At 40.1% G+C, this 15,649-nt stretch overlaps 1 protein-coding gene across 1 annotated transcript in view; it reads left to right on the forward strand.

Annotated features, from left to right (window-relative positions):
* LOC124144127 (dynein axonemal assembly factor 8-like) overlaps positions 1–12,028 on the forward strand; it is a 107,160-nt gene extending 95,132 nt beyond the window's left edge. The window contains exon 27 of the mRNA XM_046513382.2: positions 10,665–12,028. Coding sequence (XP_046369338.2) covers positions 10,665–10,757 — 93 coding nt within the window. The 3' untranslated portion in view covers positions 10,758–12,028. The remainder of the gene's footprint in view (positions 1–10,664) is intronic.
* The last annotated feature ends 3,621 nt before the right edge of the window (positions 12,029–15,649 follow it).

Below are 15,649 nucleotides of genomic sequence, written 5' to 3' on the forward strand. Positions count from 1 at the left end.
ATCAGCTAGCCCCAGGCGTGTTACACTGATATTGGGCCCGATTCACGACACACTGGCTCTCTGAAGTCCCACCCTCCCTGCGTGTTTGCTTGCTGTGGGTTAAACATGCAATCTTGGGGTGTATGAAGATGAAATGAAACCAGATGGTTAGGTGAACTGCAGAAATGATTAGCTCGGGTAAGAAGGGCCTTGATTTGGGTAATGATGCTTTAGGGACGGGGTTGGTGTTTGTTGGCAAACAATAGAGTGGCAGAGATTAGGGAAGCTGACAACAAACGGCCTTTGTTCCATCGCTGCTGGTATTGTACCCAGTAAACGGGCTTGGTGTCGGATAAACACTTCCATTGTTGACTAAAGAGCCCTCGGATAACTCATTTTAGTTTTCTGTCAGGCCCGTTCCTTCAATTGTTACTGCTTTGAGTTGATTAAATAATATGCAAATGGCCGATCGTCCCATGATGCTGGACTGTTGCATGATGGGATAGCCTGCATGTTCACTGTTATTCTGTGACAGAGGCAGGAGGGTTGCCATCGCACGAATTTGACCAAATAAACTGGAAAATTTGGAAATATTTATAGTCAGATACAACAGAAAGTTTGGAATATTTGCCAAATAAGGATAAAATGGACACTTTTAAAAAATGTTCGTTTTCCTTCCACCAAATGGAATGTTTACCTGAGTCGGTGATGTTACTGTTACATGTGCTGGATACTGTGTTCAGAATATTATCCTGCAGGTTCTTGGTAAGAAATGCAAATAAACATCCTTTGGACAGGACTATTTGGTTAAAGCAATTTTGTTCAGTCCTATCACCTCGCTACAGTGCTGTTCACTATCAAATGTCAAGTCCATAATCTTTTCCTTTCTGCAATTGGTTTTGTCAAATTCTTCTCTCAATTATTTTTTCACTCACTCACTCACTCGGTTTTCTCATTTGCCAAGTAGTTTAGAGTGCTGTTTGTTTTTTAAAACAACCTAAGTGTCCTTGTTTACATTATTGATTTAATATTCATCCTGTGATTGCAAAATGTTTTATTAACTTCCAAAGAACAAATTGTCATCCACTAAATTATCTGAAGATTTAATAATTCATATGTGTTGCCCAATGTCAAGTCTTTGCACTGTGTTATTTTACATGTCACTAACTATATGACAAATGCATGCATGGATGGTTAGTCTGCAGCTTGAATTTGAGAAAAAAACAAAAACAATTTGTGCCAAATATTAATTTGAGTAATGACAGAAAATTGTAATGCTGCCAACAGCAAGAGTTTTGTTCCCTAATGTGTGCTGTTGAAAAAAAATGTAAATTATTTAACACTCACACGGACTCAAATTATTTTATTATTTTAATTCCCCGACACGGCCTCAGTAACCCAACAAAGCTACACGATTCAAATTTGTGAGATTGAGGAAACCGATTCACACATTTTGCCAAGTAGAAAATAACCAACAAAAGTGTCCAAGTCAGTGAGGTGTCATATAGCGACTGATTTACGACACCCATTGTCTGAAGAACATTTAATTGCAAAGGCTCATTACCCTGGAGCCATGACATCTATATGCCTTGAAACACTTAATTACTGTTATTTATAAGATGCTAATCCTAATTGTTAATCCCCATTTTTGTGTACATCGACGGTCTGCCATCCTGCTGATGAATTACTGTTTATATTTATATTTATTACTTACTAAATGTCAGGTGACCTTGGCTATATAAGCCTTGGTCCAGAGAGATTGAAAAAGAAAAGAAAGGTCTTACCCTTAGCCTAGCTGGGGTTGGGCTGGGTGCTCCGGGGCACCTAGACAACAACCACTACCACTATGTGCTGACCTGGCACATAGTGTCTTTTGTATGTATATATCAACATGTATAAAGTAAAGCTATATACCGCAGGCCATCGTCTCCAAGTTGTCACTTCCTACAGGAACCATACGTCGGCCCCTTGCATATACGAGTATGCAAATTATTCATTAATCGATGTAAGACCAACACGCGTTGTTAGAGGTACAGAACTTAAGTTTGATGTGAATGCTTGTGAGTCCAAAGACTGGATCTGTGTATATACTGTTATATTCTCCAATCTTATAAAAATCAGATCTGTGAATCTAACAGGATACCTATCAAAATCTGATGAGGCCTCCGTATACGGTTGTGTCAGGTGAACCCTGAGCTACCATTGACCACCCAATACAACAGAAAGATGCATGTGTACTTCAGAGAATCAGATGTCAACTTTCTAAAACGATTTAGCTTCAATTCTTTATTTCCTCAATGCAGAAATTACAACTTTTGACAAAAGAAAACCCATGCAGGACACAAATATTCCTTGTAATCAGCGTTAGAAACGTTCTACTAGTCCTTATGATACCTTAACGATTGGGCAGTTTGGTAAGGACTATAGGACTAGTGCCAATTTCTTTCGCTGTTGTAATGGTACTGTCTTCTAGGTGTGGAGGGGGCACGGGTGGCCCAATCATCTAAGGCGCCGCGATTGGCTGTGTGTCCCTTGGACACACCAGAAACCTATGGTTGTGGGTCCGAATCCCGGTTCGCCCCGATTATGTTTCTAGGTTTGTCAGCACCATACCCGTGCTCGTGGGTTTCACCGAAGTGGTAAACGTCGGAGACCTGCATCACTTTGGGCTTTCCTCCCACATTGAGCTGACACGCCGTGATATAACTGGAATTCTGTTAAAAGCGGCATTAAACCCAACTCACTCACTCACTCACTCTAGGTGTGGATTCCATGGAGCTCAGAAACAACAGGTATCAAGTAGCCACGGCAGGACATTGGCATGGCCTTCATTATGTTAATTTGGAAAATGTTGCTTAAAGGGGAAGTGTACACACAAAAAACACTTTCTATCTTTTTCTAAACAAAACGCAATTTTAGAATTAGTAAGTATCTGTGTTTGAAAATATACACTCATTTTTTTCACACTGAAAGTAGGAAGCTCACAATAGTGTGAAAATGATATGCCGTTATGAGGCCTTCGTTTTTCGAGCTAAACAGGCCTGAGTTATCCCCCTTAGATTATGACGTAATTGGTGCCAATTCAACTGGGTCCCTGTCTATTCTCAACGCAAAAGATGTCAGGTACCAGTTTGTGGTAAAACAACATGGCCCACGACACACTCCGGCGCAGTGGTGACTCAGCATAACACTATGCTGACTGGCATCTGAGACGCTAGAATCACACACCTGTACCTACACCACGTGAAGCGGCTCTAACAAAGCATGATGACGTCATAATGTTTATCAATTGGCACCAATGACGTCATATTGTAAGGGGCATAAGCCATGGTGTTTTTGATATGGAAATAGAACACTTTGTAAATGTGAAAAATATAAATCATTTTAATGTAAAAAATATGTCAATTATTAGTGATATTTTTATATTTTTGTCTATGACACTTCTAGGTTAACACTTTTAATGTGGAAAAAGTACAATAAAAATAGGTTTATTTCCGTGTGAACTTGCCCTTTAAGTTCATTTTAGAGGTACAAAATTCAGACATACAAGTCTGAATGCTTCGCTGACTCATGCCAAACATTTAGAAGCCTTGGTGCAGATTGGCTGATTTGAATGTTCACCTGTCCTCAGATCTTCATGCAGAGAGGTATCGTATCGGAGGAAAGGATCCAATTGTAATGAGATTGGTCTTTCTCCTCACAGATGAGGAGACATTCACAGTTGCATGGGACCAACGCTGGGAAACTTTCATCGTTTCATTTGAACAACTTGGGAAACTTTCACAGTTGAATAAGAATCACTCGGAAACTTTCATTGTTGCTTCAAAACAAACTCGGAAAAGTTTTCATAGTTGCATCAGAATTACTCGGCAAAGGTCCAAAGTTGCATCAGAATTACTCTGGAGATTTTTATAGTTGCACCAGAATTACACGGGAAATTTCCGTAGTTGCACCGGAAATACTCACGTAACTTTCATAGTTGCATCGGAATTACATGGAAAAGTTCCATAGTTGCACCGGAATTACTCATGTAACTTTCATAGTTGCACCAGAATTACACGGGAAAGTTCCATAGTTGCACCGGAAATACTCATGTAACTTTCATAGTTGCACCAGAATTACTCGGGAAAGTTCCAAAGTTACATCAGAAATACTCTGTCGACTTTTATAGTTGCACCGGAATTACATGGGAAAGTTACAAAGTTGCACCGGAATTACTCAGGTTACTTTCATTGTTGCATCAGAATTCCTCGGGAAAGTTCCATAATGGAAGTGACATTGTTTTGATATACCGTATTCGACATAATAAGCGCTCTGAAAATTAGAACTAGGGGGCTCTTATTACAATATAATTTTGGTGAGAGAAAAAAACAGAGTTGAAAAATCATAAATTTTGTTGTTTATGCTAACAGTCTGAAATGATACAAAAGAAAAGTCTGTGCGTATTATACACGACACATATCTTTTCCAGAACTTAATTGCCCATAATTAAGGTCGCATGTAACACATGAGTGCGTATTATACACGAATAATAAGTGTACATTGATCAATCGAAAGGGGTGCTAATTAACGAATATCGCCGTGGGCACTTATTAGAGCGGGGCACTTATTACGTCGAATACGGTAATATTATTTTACAGGGTTAATGACATGATAGTTCTTTTATATTTAGCATTGATTTTTTGCCATAAGGAGTTCAGTTCATAGTAAGGGCACAAATTTGAGGTCACTTAATGTTAAATATTTGGTCATGAAATATCTGGCTGTCAAAAAGTATTTGTTTGAATATTACAATTGACTGCCCTAACTAAATATCACTATACATTTCTCAAATTACCCATTAGTTATAACATTTGTAAGCATAAGTAAAAATCTGTAATGAAAAAAATAAAATTATATATTTTAATAAAGAAAAATTCATTCCTTCTGACCTCATAACTAAAAGATGTATGAAAAACATTTCTGATAGCCATTGTCATTAGATAACTGCCAGTATTTCAGGCTATAAAGATTTATACCGAAGCTCCTAGGCAACATTTCATTGGAAAATGAGTTTCTGTTTTTATCACATCCAACCCTACCTTCACATTGAAAATCTTTTACGTTAAAAATCATTATATCTAAAAGGAATGGAATTGTCTTAAGGGGGTAGTTAATTATGAGTGATCACAAGTCCTTCTCCAACTATCCTACAATGAGTGGCCAAGTGGACTGAGGAAAACTTTCATAGTTACATGAGGAGGATTTGGAGAATCCTACAGAGTTGTACCAAAATGACTTCAAAAACTTTCATAGTTGCACCAGGAGGACTTGGGAAAATATCATCGTGACATCAAGAAAAATTGGGTAGGGTTTGATAGTTCCACCCAGAGGACTTGGGAAAACTTTCATACTTACATTGGGGGACACGAGGGGCCCATTCGTCTAAGGCCCCGCCATTCGCTGTGCAGAGTTGCGTCCCTTGGGCACACCAGAAACCTATGATTGTGATTTCGAATCAAGGTTCGCCCTGATTATGTTTCTAGGTTTGTCAGCACCATACCCGTGCTCGTGGGTTTTACCAAAGCGGTAAACGTCTGAGACCTGCATCGCTTCGGGCTTTCCTCCCACATCAAGCTGACACGCCGTGATATAACTGGAATACTGTTAAAAGCGCCGTTAAACCCAACTCACTCACTCATACTTACATCAAAAAGACTTGTGGAAACTTTTATATTTGCACAAGGAGGACTTTGGAAAACTTTCATAGCTACACAAGGATGATTTGAAAAACCTTACCCATTGCACACACCAGTAAACTCAGGGAAACTTTCTTAGTTCCACTGGGATGTCTTGGGTAAGCGTTAACACATGTAGGGTCTCTCTGAAGAGCTACCTATTAGGTGAATTTGCTGAGTTTGCTTGACAACTTAAATGTTGGAGTTATTCCGAGGGCTCGTAGAAACTCAAGCTGTTTAGGAGATGCCCTTATATGTTGTCCCTATTCAGGCTACTAAATGTTTCAGGTGGATTTGCATTGCTGATTAACAATCTCCTAAAGTAATAACTTGCTGAGACATCCTCAGACTGATCCAGGAGCTGTTGCTCCAGTCTAGTTTGGTGATTGAGGAATAAGATGGAGAAGGCATACCATGGTCATACCATAGTTATACCATAGTCATACCATAGATCTACAAGGGGGCACAGGTGGCCCAGTCGTCTAAGGCGCCGCGTTTCGCTGTGCAGAGTTGCGTCCCTTGGGCTCGCCAGGGACCTATGATTGTGGGTTCGGATCCAAGTTCGCCCCGATTATGTTTCTAGGTTTGTCAGCAACAAAACCCATGCTTTCACCGAAGTGGTAAACGTCTGAGACCTGCATCACTTCGGGCTTTCCTCCCACATTAAGCTGACACGCCGTGATATAACTGGAATATTGTTAAAAGGGGCGTGAAACCCAACTCACTCACTCACCATAGATCTACATCTGATTCTGCGCAGGGATACCACGTGGAATCCCTTTCTTGGTGTCCCGAGCCATCAGATGGCTGAAATATTGCTGAGAGTGATGTGATATAAGATCTTACACAAATCTAGGCAAGTTGCACCAGGACAACTAGAAGTCATTATGTTTGACCCGTAAAAGGTGACTATGCGCGTCGTAAAAGGCAACTAACGGGATCGGGTGGTCAGGCTCGCTAACTTGGTTGATGCATGCCATCGAACCCAATTGCGTGGATCGATGCTCATGATATCAATCACTGGATTGTCTGGTCCAGACTCGATTATTTTACAGACCGCCGTCATATAGCTGGAATATTGCTGAGTGCGGCGTTAAACAACAAACCAACCAACCAACCAACCAACCAAACCTAGGCAAGTTGCACCAGGACAACTAGAAGTCATTATGTTTCTTGCCAAAGCTGAATTTAAGTCGGCCAGGCACAACCTCCCTTCTGCAACAGCTTCAACAATGTGTCACCGAGATCCCTTGCTGGCTGAACGTTGCATTGAGTAACACAAGTTATGAAAATTCAATACAAATTGTTATGCCTTGACAGGCGACTGGCAGCCAGCTAACCAGTGATTTTGAAGAATTTCAAAATACCAGAATAATTACTATTAATTCCTCCTCACTCCCTTTTAGAGACTCGTTTCAAATTACAGTGATAGAAAGGGCATCAGCTTCCAACTGCCATCCCTAACACATTTTACCAGAATAAATCGCTCAAGTCAGGGTTCACAATGATCAATTAATTGATCCCTCCCCTTGCAATGCTCATGAATATTCATATTCACTTTCTGTGAAGTAGGAAGTGACAATTTCCGGCAATAACTTTGTTACAAGGCATGCACGATACACAACATAACACATACTAGAATTAATGCTAGCCAAATTATGGGAGCTATTAATCAAAGCGCTATTTCATATTGAGGCCCTGTGAGGGTGTTCTGTTTCGTCAGACATAAATACGTAACAGATCATGTGTGTTTATCTTTTCTGGAATTGGAATATGGACAACTGCTTCCAATCGGGTTTGAGTTGAACTGAGAATTGTCTTTTGTTTCCATTTCTATGAACTAGGTACCAGGCAACCCAAACTGGGCCCCATCTGCAGCTATTATCCGTAACTTATTCATCCAGTACTTAAGAATTACTTTAAGGGTCTTGTTACTTAATTTCCTCCTCTAACACTCTAGGTTGATGAATTTTTTAAAGTTTTTTTTTTAAATGCCTGGTTTGTCATGTAATCAACTGGAAAGCGATTACATGAGATGTTTAGGGAAACTTGTGAAAACTGATATAGCTTGGGCTACAAAAAAAATCGGTATGTTGCAGTTATCAGTCCAGGTTGAGGGTTAAATTTCCTGTGACATATTACAGCCAGGTCCATGGTATTACCAGTTCACCTGGGTGTCCATGGGATGGGGGATATCGATACATGTATCATGCTTTCTCTGTACACGGGTCCAGATGGGGGATTTGAACCATCATCTTCATGTTGATGTTTATGAAACAAAACTAAATCATGTTGTGACATGCTTTCAATAAAAATATTAATTAACTTTTTGGGGGGACTTTTTTTTCACTAACAAACACAAATTGTTTCTTGATTTATGTCATATCATTTTTAATGCAATCCCACCACTACACCAACACACATCAAAACACAACCACACCAACACACCACCACACCACCACACCAACACACCAACACATCAACACACCACCACACCAACACACCAACACACCAACACACATCAAAACACAACCACACCAACACACCAACACACATCAAAACACAACCACACCACCACACCAACACACCACCACACCACCACACCACCACACCAACACACCAACACACATCAAAACACAAACACACCAACACACCAACACACCAACACACATCAAAACACAACCACACCAACACACCAACAAACACCCACACCAACACACCACCACATCAACACACAACCACACCAACACACCACCACACCAACACACCACCACACCAACACACCACCACACCAACACACCAACACACCAACACACCAACAAACACCCACACCAACACATCAACAAACACCCACACCAACACACCACCACATCAACAAACACCCACACCACCACACCAACACACCACCACACCAAAACACAACCACATCAAAACACAACCACACCAACAAACAACCACACCACCACAACCACATCACCACATCACCACATCACCACACCACCACACAACACCAACACACCACCACACCAACAAACACCCACACCAACACACAACCACACCAACACACAACCACACACCCACATCAACACACAACCACACCAACACACCAACACACCAAAACACAACCACATCAAAACACAACCACACCAACAAACAACCACACCACCACAACCACATGACCACACCAACACACCACACCAACACACATCCACACCAACAAACACCCACACCAACACACAACCACACCAAAACACAACCACACCAACAAACAACCACACCAACACAACCACACCAACACACCACACCAACACACCACACCAACAAACAACCACACCACCACAACCACATGACCACACAACCACACCAACAAACACCCACACCAACACACAACCACACCAACAAACAACCACACCACCACAACCACACCAACACACAACCACACCACCACAACCACATTAACACACAACCACACCACCACAACACACCAACACACAACCACACCAACAAACACCCACACCAAAACACAACCACACCAACAAACAACCACACCACCACAACCACACCAACACACAACCACATCAACACACCACACCAACACACCACACCAACAAACAACCACACCACCGGAACCACATTAACACACAACCACACCACACCAACACACAACCACACCAACACACCACACAGCAAAACACAACCACACCAGCAAACAAACAACCACACCACCACAACCACATCAACACACAACCACACCATCCAAACACACAACCACACCAACACACCACCACACCAAAACACAACCACATCAAAACACAACCACACCAACAAACAACCACACCAACAAACAACCACACCACCACAACCACATTAACACACAACCACACCACACCAACACACAACCACACCAACACACCACACAGCAAAACACAACCACACCAACAAACAAACAACCAGACCACCACAACCACAACCACACCAACACTCAACCACACAACCACACCACGTAGGTCACCAAAACTATCTCAACGTTTGAGCTGCGCTCTGCCAACTATTCTGATCTGTTGTCATGAAAACATGAGCCGTAATGGTCTATGTCACCACAACCCAGGGTGACATCATGTCTGCCTGGAAGGTGCTGGAGTTCACATAGAGAGAGAGTGCTATAGAATTACTCATTACTCTTGTATTCATACTCGCCATAAACGTGTTTCCAGATGAGCCTCATCATGTTGCTGAGTATTCAATACATTTGTATTTATAGCAGTTGGCTACACCATCAATTCCAGATGAAGTTTCCGGGCTACAATACTCAACAACAATATTATCACCTGCAAATCTGAAAATACAAGATATCACGTAATTGTTGCAATAGAGAAACTTGTTTCTGCCCACTTCCTGATTCCCTGCCTGTGAATATATAAACTGAAAGAGTCATGTGGTTCACCGCAAATGATTATAAGAAAACAGTGAATGTTGTAAAACACCTGAATATTCAAGCTGTATTACGGCAGCTGATAAACAGACGTGTGGACCACAAAGATTGAGAGGGAGTGAGTGAGTTGGGTTTAACGCTGCTTTTAACAGTATTCCAGTTATATCACGGCGTGTCAGCTTAATGTGGGAGGAAAGCCCGAAGTGATGCAGGTCTCAGACGTTTACCACTTCGGTGAAACCCACGAGCACGGGTATGGTGCTGACAAACCTAGAAACATAATCGTGGCGAACCGGGATTCGAACCCACAATCATAGGTTTCTGGCATGACCAAGGGACGCAACTCTCACGGCGCCTTAGATGACTGGGCCACCCGTGCCCCCACAAAGATTGAGAGTATGATTGTAGTTGACAGACCTGGGATTATTTAGACAGGCTAGGACCCTGGGGACCTATTCGACCTGGGTCTCCATCATGTTATATGGAAATATAGCAAGGTTGTTTGTATTTACTGATGTGTTTCTGTCTTGTTTCAGTCTCATCAGCTGCTGACCTTCTTCTTTGACCACCTCATGCCTGGCAGTCAGCTGGACATCGTCCATCTCAACCCAACATCTGACCGTTCTTAATCCACAACAATTACAAGACATTGCTGCCATAGTTCCCCAAACCAGAGAGTCTTGGTAACATTGGAAAACCTCATTTGTCATGACATCAAGTTTGGTTTCGTGAATATGGAGAAATTCAAGCCAAGATCTTTCTGGAGACCCAAGTGGCAAGGCGAGACTGCTTTTCCCACTTGAGGGGAGATCCTTGAGTCTTAGTCCTTCTTTTAAATGTTGAACCATTTGAGGTAATTTTTAGCGTCTTCTTCAATGTGTAACACATCATCAGATTGTATCCTACACAGGCCATTATGCAATGCAGGGTTAGAAACTAACAGTTTTCGTCCACTAGTCCTTGTAATGATAACATATAGCAAAACCCTTAAAAAGGGCAAATGTCTACTAGTCCTTAGGATACCTTTACCATTGGGCAGTTTGGCAAGGACTACAGGACTAGTGTCATTTTCTAACACTGCAATGTGTTATGACTGCTGATTGGCCAGTAAACCTAAAGGTCATGAAACTAAAACAGAGATCACTCTATGTGAAGTATTATTTTGAAAGCATTAATTTTCAAATTTCAGCCTTGAGGGAAAGGCTAGGAGTGAGTCTAGAAGACAAGCTTTGAGAAGGTTCTTTATTGTCCGTAGGAGAACTAGCCTAGCATAACTTGCATTAGTTAGGAAATGAACAAAGGTTTCAGAAATCATTATGAAAGTTATCAGATGCGTTATTCTTACACTTGCATGTTTTAGACTTCAGAAACATTGTCAGCCATTACGAATTACCAATATTGCCAAGTTTAAAGTAGAAAGACAAGTTCTATGGATAAACAACTTCTATATTACAATTAGTGCGACGTTTTAGTGTAGATCCTAACACCTTTATCCCCTTTATCAAGCAAGTGTTAGGATCTACACCAAAACGTTGCACTAATTGTAATAAAGAAGTTGATCGTCCATAGAACTTGTCGTTCTTCATCACACCAACTTCTAAATGCCACTGAAAGAAATTGCCAAGTTTACCAATAACTGTAATATTTAGCATTTACACTGGCCAAAAATGGCCCTGATCAAACCCTGTCCTTTCAAGTACAATGACAATATGTTATTGATATTAGTCTTCATGAATAATGACTCAGCATGGTCATTGTAAACTATGGTAACATTGTCACATGAGTGCATCTTCACGAGGCAAGAGAGTTAACGGACATTCAAAGTCCAGTTTCCACCCTTGCCGAACTAGGCTGGAATTCCTGGGCTTGATCGTAGCACCACCAGTGGCTATTACCAGTTATGTCCCTTCTAAGCCACTCCTATGGACCAATCAGATTCCACCTCTCGTATCACTTGCGTTTGCTTCACACAAAATGGTGGCGCCCAGTCAGGACGATCTGACCGATATCAAGATCTATATCATGATAAAACGGGTCTTACATCGCGAAATGCATCAAATCACGTGAGCACCTTAATTAAAAACATTATAAGATTTGGAAAATATCTGCTGACAACGAGTTGGCGGTGCACATGCTTTGCAAATCCTGCAATCGACCGAAATCTACACGACAGTTTACGAACCGGATTTCGATTTCGGAGCGAGATTTTGATCGGACTATGCATAGACTCGTTAGTCCAGGCAAAATGTAACTCCATAATACCAGCCTAGTTCAGCAAGGGTGGAAAATGGACTTTTATTGTCAGTTAACTCCCTTGCCTCGGGAAGATGATAGAATGTTGCCATGTCGGCATGCTTGTGTCAGCTTCATCACCTGACAGTACAAGGATGCTTCTGTCTTTGATTGGTGTGTCTTGTCAGTGTGCATATCTCACAAAATAATTGCCTCAAAGTTAATATGTGTGATCCCAGCATTCTTACCAGGCAACCTATTTAGAACACTGTTGTTGTTGTTGCAGTCACCAAGAGTCCACATACATTTATCTATGCTAGATTTGAGATACAGAAACTGTTTACATTGTGTGTTGTAATACCCCTAAATTAAAACATTTGCCTGATTTGGTCAATTTTAAAATAAAAGGGTATGGCAATCAAAGAAAAAATACCTATGAGTTTAAGAAATAATGCTTATCTAAAAAACAACAATGCCACTTCTTCTATTAGCTAATTTTGGGGAAGTGTAATTCCTTGAGACTGGCTTGATGTGAAGGGCCATGACAGATGATGTAGAAATGCAGAGAGATAGGTTCGAAAGTTTTATGTCAATTTTGTGATCCTGTAAATCTGCTCATCAGGTTTAATAGGAACATATACAAAATAGATATTCTGAAATATATATATAAGTCACATTTTATCTGACATGTAAACATCTTATTATCAGTTAATCAAAAAAATTAACTGTTTGGGGGCTACATTTACTATTTCTGTTCTTTGTAATAAATAAGTGGGGCTAAAAGGTCAACCCTGCTGCACACCTCTTTATAGGAAATTCCCATAAAAGCTAAAGCTAATCCAATTGCATTAAGCCATAGTTTACAGAATAAACAGCCATAATGCGAAACTGCATCATTGGTGGTTTGAGAAGGAATTAAACTCCGCTTGCCTAATCGAAAGGTCGAGATGGGCCCACATTCAAAACTAAACGCACCTTTGTAGAGAATATATACTACGTAAACAAACCTGTAATACAAACTACCGGGTACTATTATGTCTAATAAGTATCATGACTTTTTGTTGGATTAGAATGTACAAAAGTGTAGAAACTATAGCTGAACTTCTGGAAACATAGATTGAGTGGTATTGACTCTCAAAATTTAATTTGAAGTAAATTTCATACCGTCACACTAAATAATTCACATTAAAGACATTTCCCATCAATATAACAAAATGACAATGATATATATTGCTACGTATCCATGCAAAATAATTACAAATGTGAGCCCGCTAAATGACTTTGTCAACCCAATGAAGCCTCGTGATTTACAAATGTGGGCCAACCTGTTTCGATCACCAGACATGATGCGATTAGTGTGGGCCCACATTTTTAAAAGTGGTTATCAGTAAATGGAGCTTCGCGATTTTTATAAATGTTGCAATCCTGTTGCAATCACTACAGCAGAAAAAAAAGTCTGCCCACATTTAGAAATTGATTATCAGCACTATGCCAACCTAATGAAGCTTTGCTGTAGGCTTATATAAATGTGGGCCCACTTGTTCTGATCACCACATATTACTGGGAAAAGTAGGCCCACATTTTACAAAATGGTTCTTATCACTAAACCAATCTAAGATGTACAATCTACGCTTAACATATTTCAACTATCGACTTTCTACAATGCGGGCCAACCTGAAGTCATCTCAATTCAGAAAATAAAGTGGGTAAACATTTGGGAAAAACTAATATTTACAAGTTATTCATTTCATTGGCAAACACTGTTTTTAATTTTCTGCAAGTTACAGATGAAAAGATAAATATATAATGCATTCAAACATTTAATTAAAAATACAGTTTACCTTAGGGATTATATGGCCAATTAATAGTTAGACCAACGACAACGTATAGCGTGACTGACGCCATTTTTCGCAGATACTAGAAGAACAGAGATAGCTCCCGATTGAAATAAGAATAACTCCCCTTTCCCAATATGAAACTCTGATAACGTAGCGTGGCCATGAATCATTAGCTCTCCTGTGAAAGGATGTTATGAAACAAAATACAGTTAGTGTCGGAGATCGTAATTTGATACAACGTAATATCAAAGACATGGCAGTTCACATTAATTTCTCATATTTGTTTTTATATTGAGATCAGAACTTGCATTATTGTTCTGATATCTTGATAAATTATTCTACATTGTGTTCTAAAAGTAATCAAATCAAATAAAGATCATAACATCGTTCAATATCATGACAACATCTAGAAAGTGATATTTTGACATATATACACCATGCTATTAGTTGTTAAAGGTTGGATTTGATATTTAACAATATTGATTGAACTCGGGGCCACTTGAGATATTGAATTAGTTTCAATTGCCTTGTTGTATGTGTGTGGGCGGTCGGGTAGCCTAGTGGTTAAAGCGCTAGCTCGTCACGCCGAAGACCCGGGTTCGATTCCCGACATGGGTACATTGTGTGAAGCCCATTTCTGGTGTCCCCCGCCGTGATATTGCTGGAATATTGCTAAAAGCGGCGTAAAATCTCACTCACTTGTTGTATGTAATACCGTATTCGACGTAATAAGCGCCCTGCTCTAATAAGCGCCCACGGCTATATTTGCTGATACATTGGCTAGTGAACAATCCCAATTAGCACCCCATCCGTTTGAACAATGTTCACAAGACTTATTTTTTCGTGTTTAATACGCACTTGTGTGTTATATGCACCCTTAATTATGGGCAATTAAATTCTGGAAAAATATTTGTCGTACATAAATATTTCAGGCATAAACCACGAAATATATCTTTCAACTCTGTTTTTTTTTAACCAAAATGATATTCTAATAAGAGCCCCCTATTTCTAATTTTGAGAGTGCCCTGGGCGCTTATTACGTCAAATACGGTAAGTATACCTTAGGCTATTTGATAGATGAAAGGTGTAAAACCCTTCTTACTTCCAGTAATCATGTGATGCTTGTAGAGACATTAAGCGAATTCATTTTGCCATAGGACTCTTAACTCAATATTACTCTTCAGATGCATTGGTTGTGTGATGGATTTCTCCGTAGGCTGAATGTTTGATATTTTCTTCCATTCCATAAGTGTCAAGTATCCCAAATGAAATTAATTTGTTAATATGCAGAAATGTTTTCCTAGGATAATTTGTTTCTGAAATTATTGCTTACCCAGGCTTTTGTATTTTTCAAAACTTTTTTTGTGGCTTATTTGTTATTAGATTGTTATCTCTAAAACTTATTAGTTTATATAAAGGATCAAATATGCCCTTTAAGCAAAGTAATGATT

Source organism: Haliotis rufescens, unplaced genomic scaffold (assembly GCF_023055435.1).
Source record: "Haliotis rufescens isolate VD_foot unplaced genomic scaffold, xgHalRufe1.0.p SCAF_87, whole genome shotgun sequence".
NCBI lineage: Eukaryota > Metazoa > Mollusca > Gastropoda > Lepetellida > Haliotidae > Haliotis > Haliotis rufescens.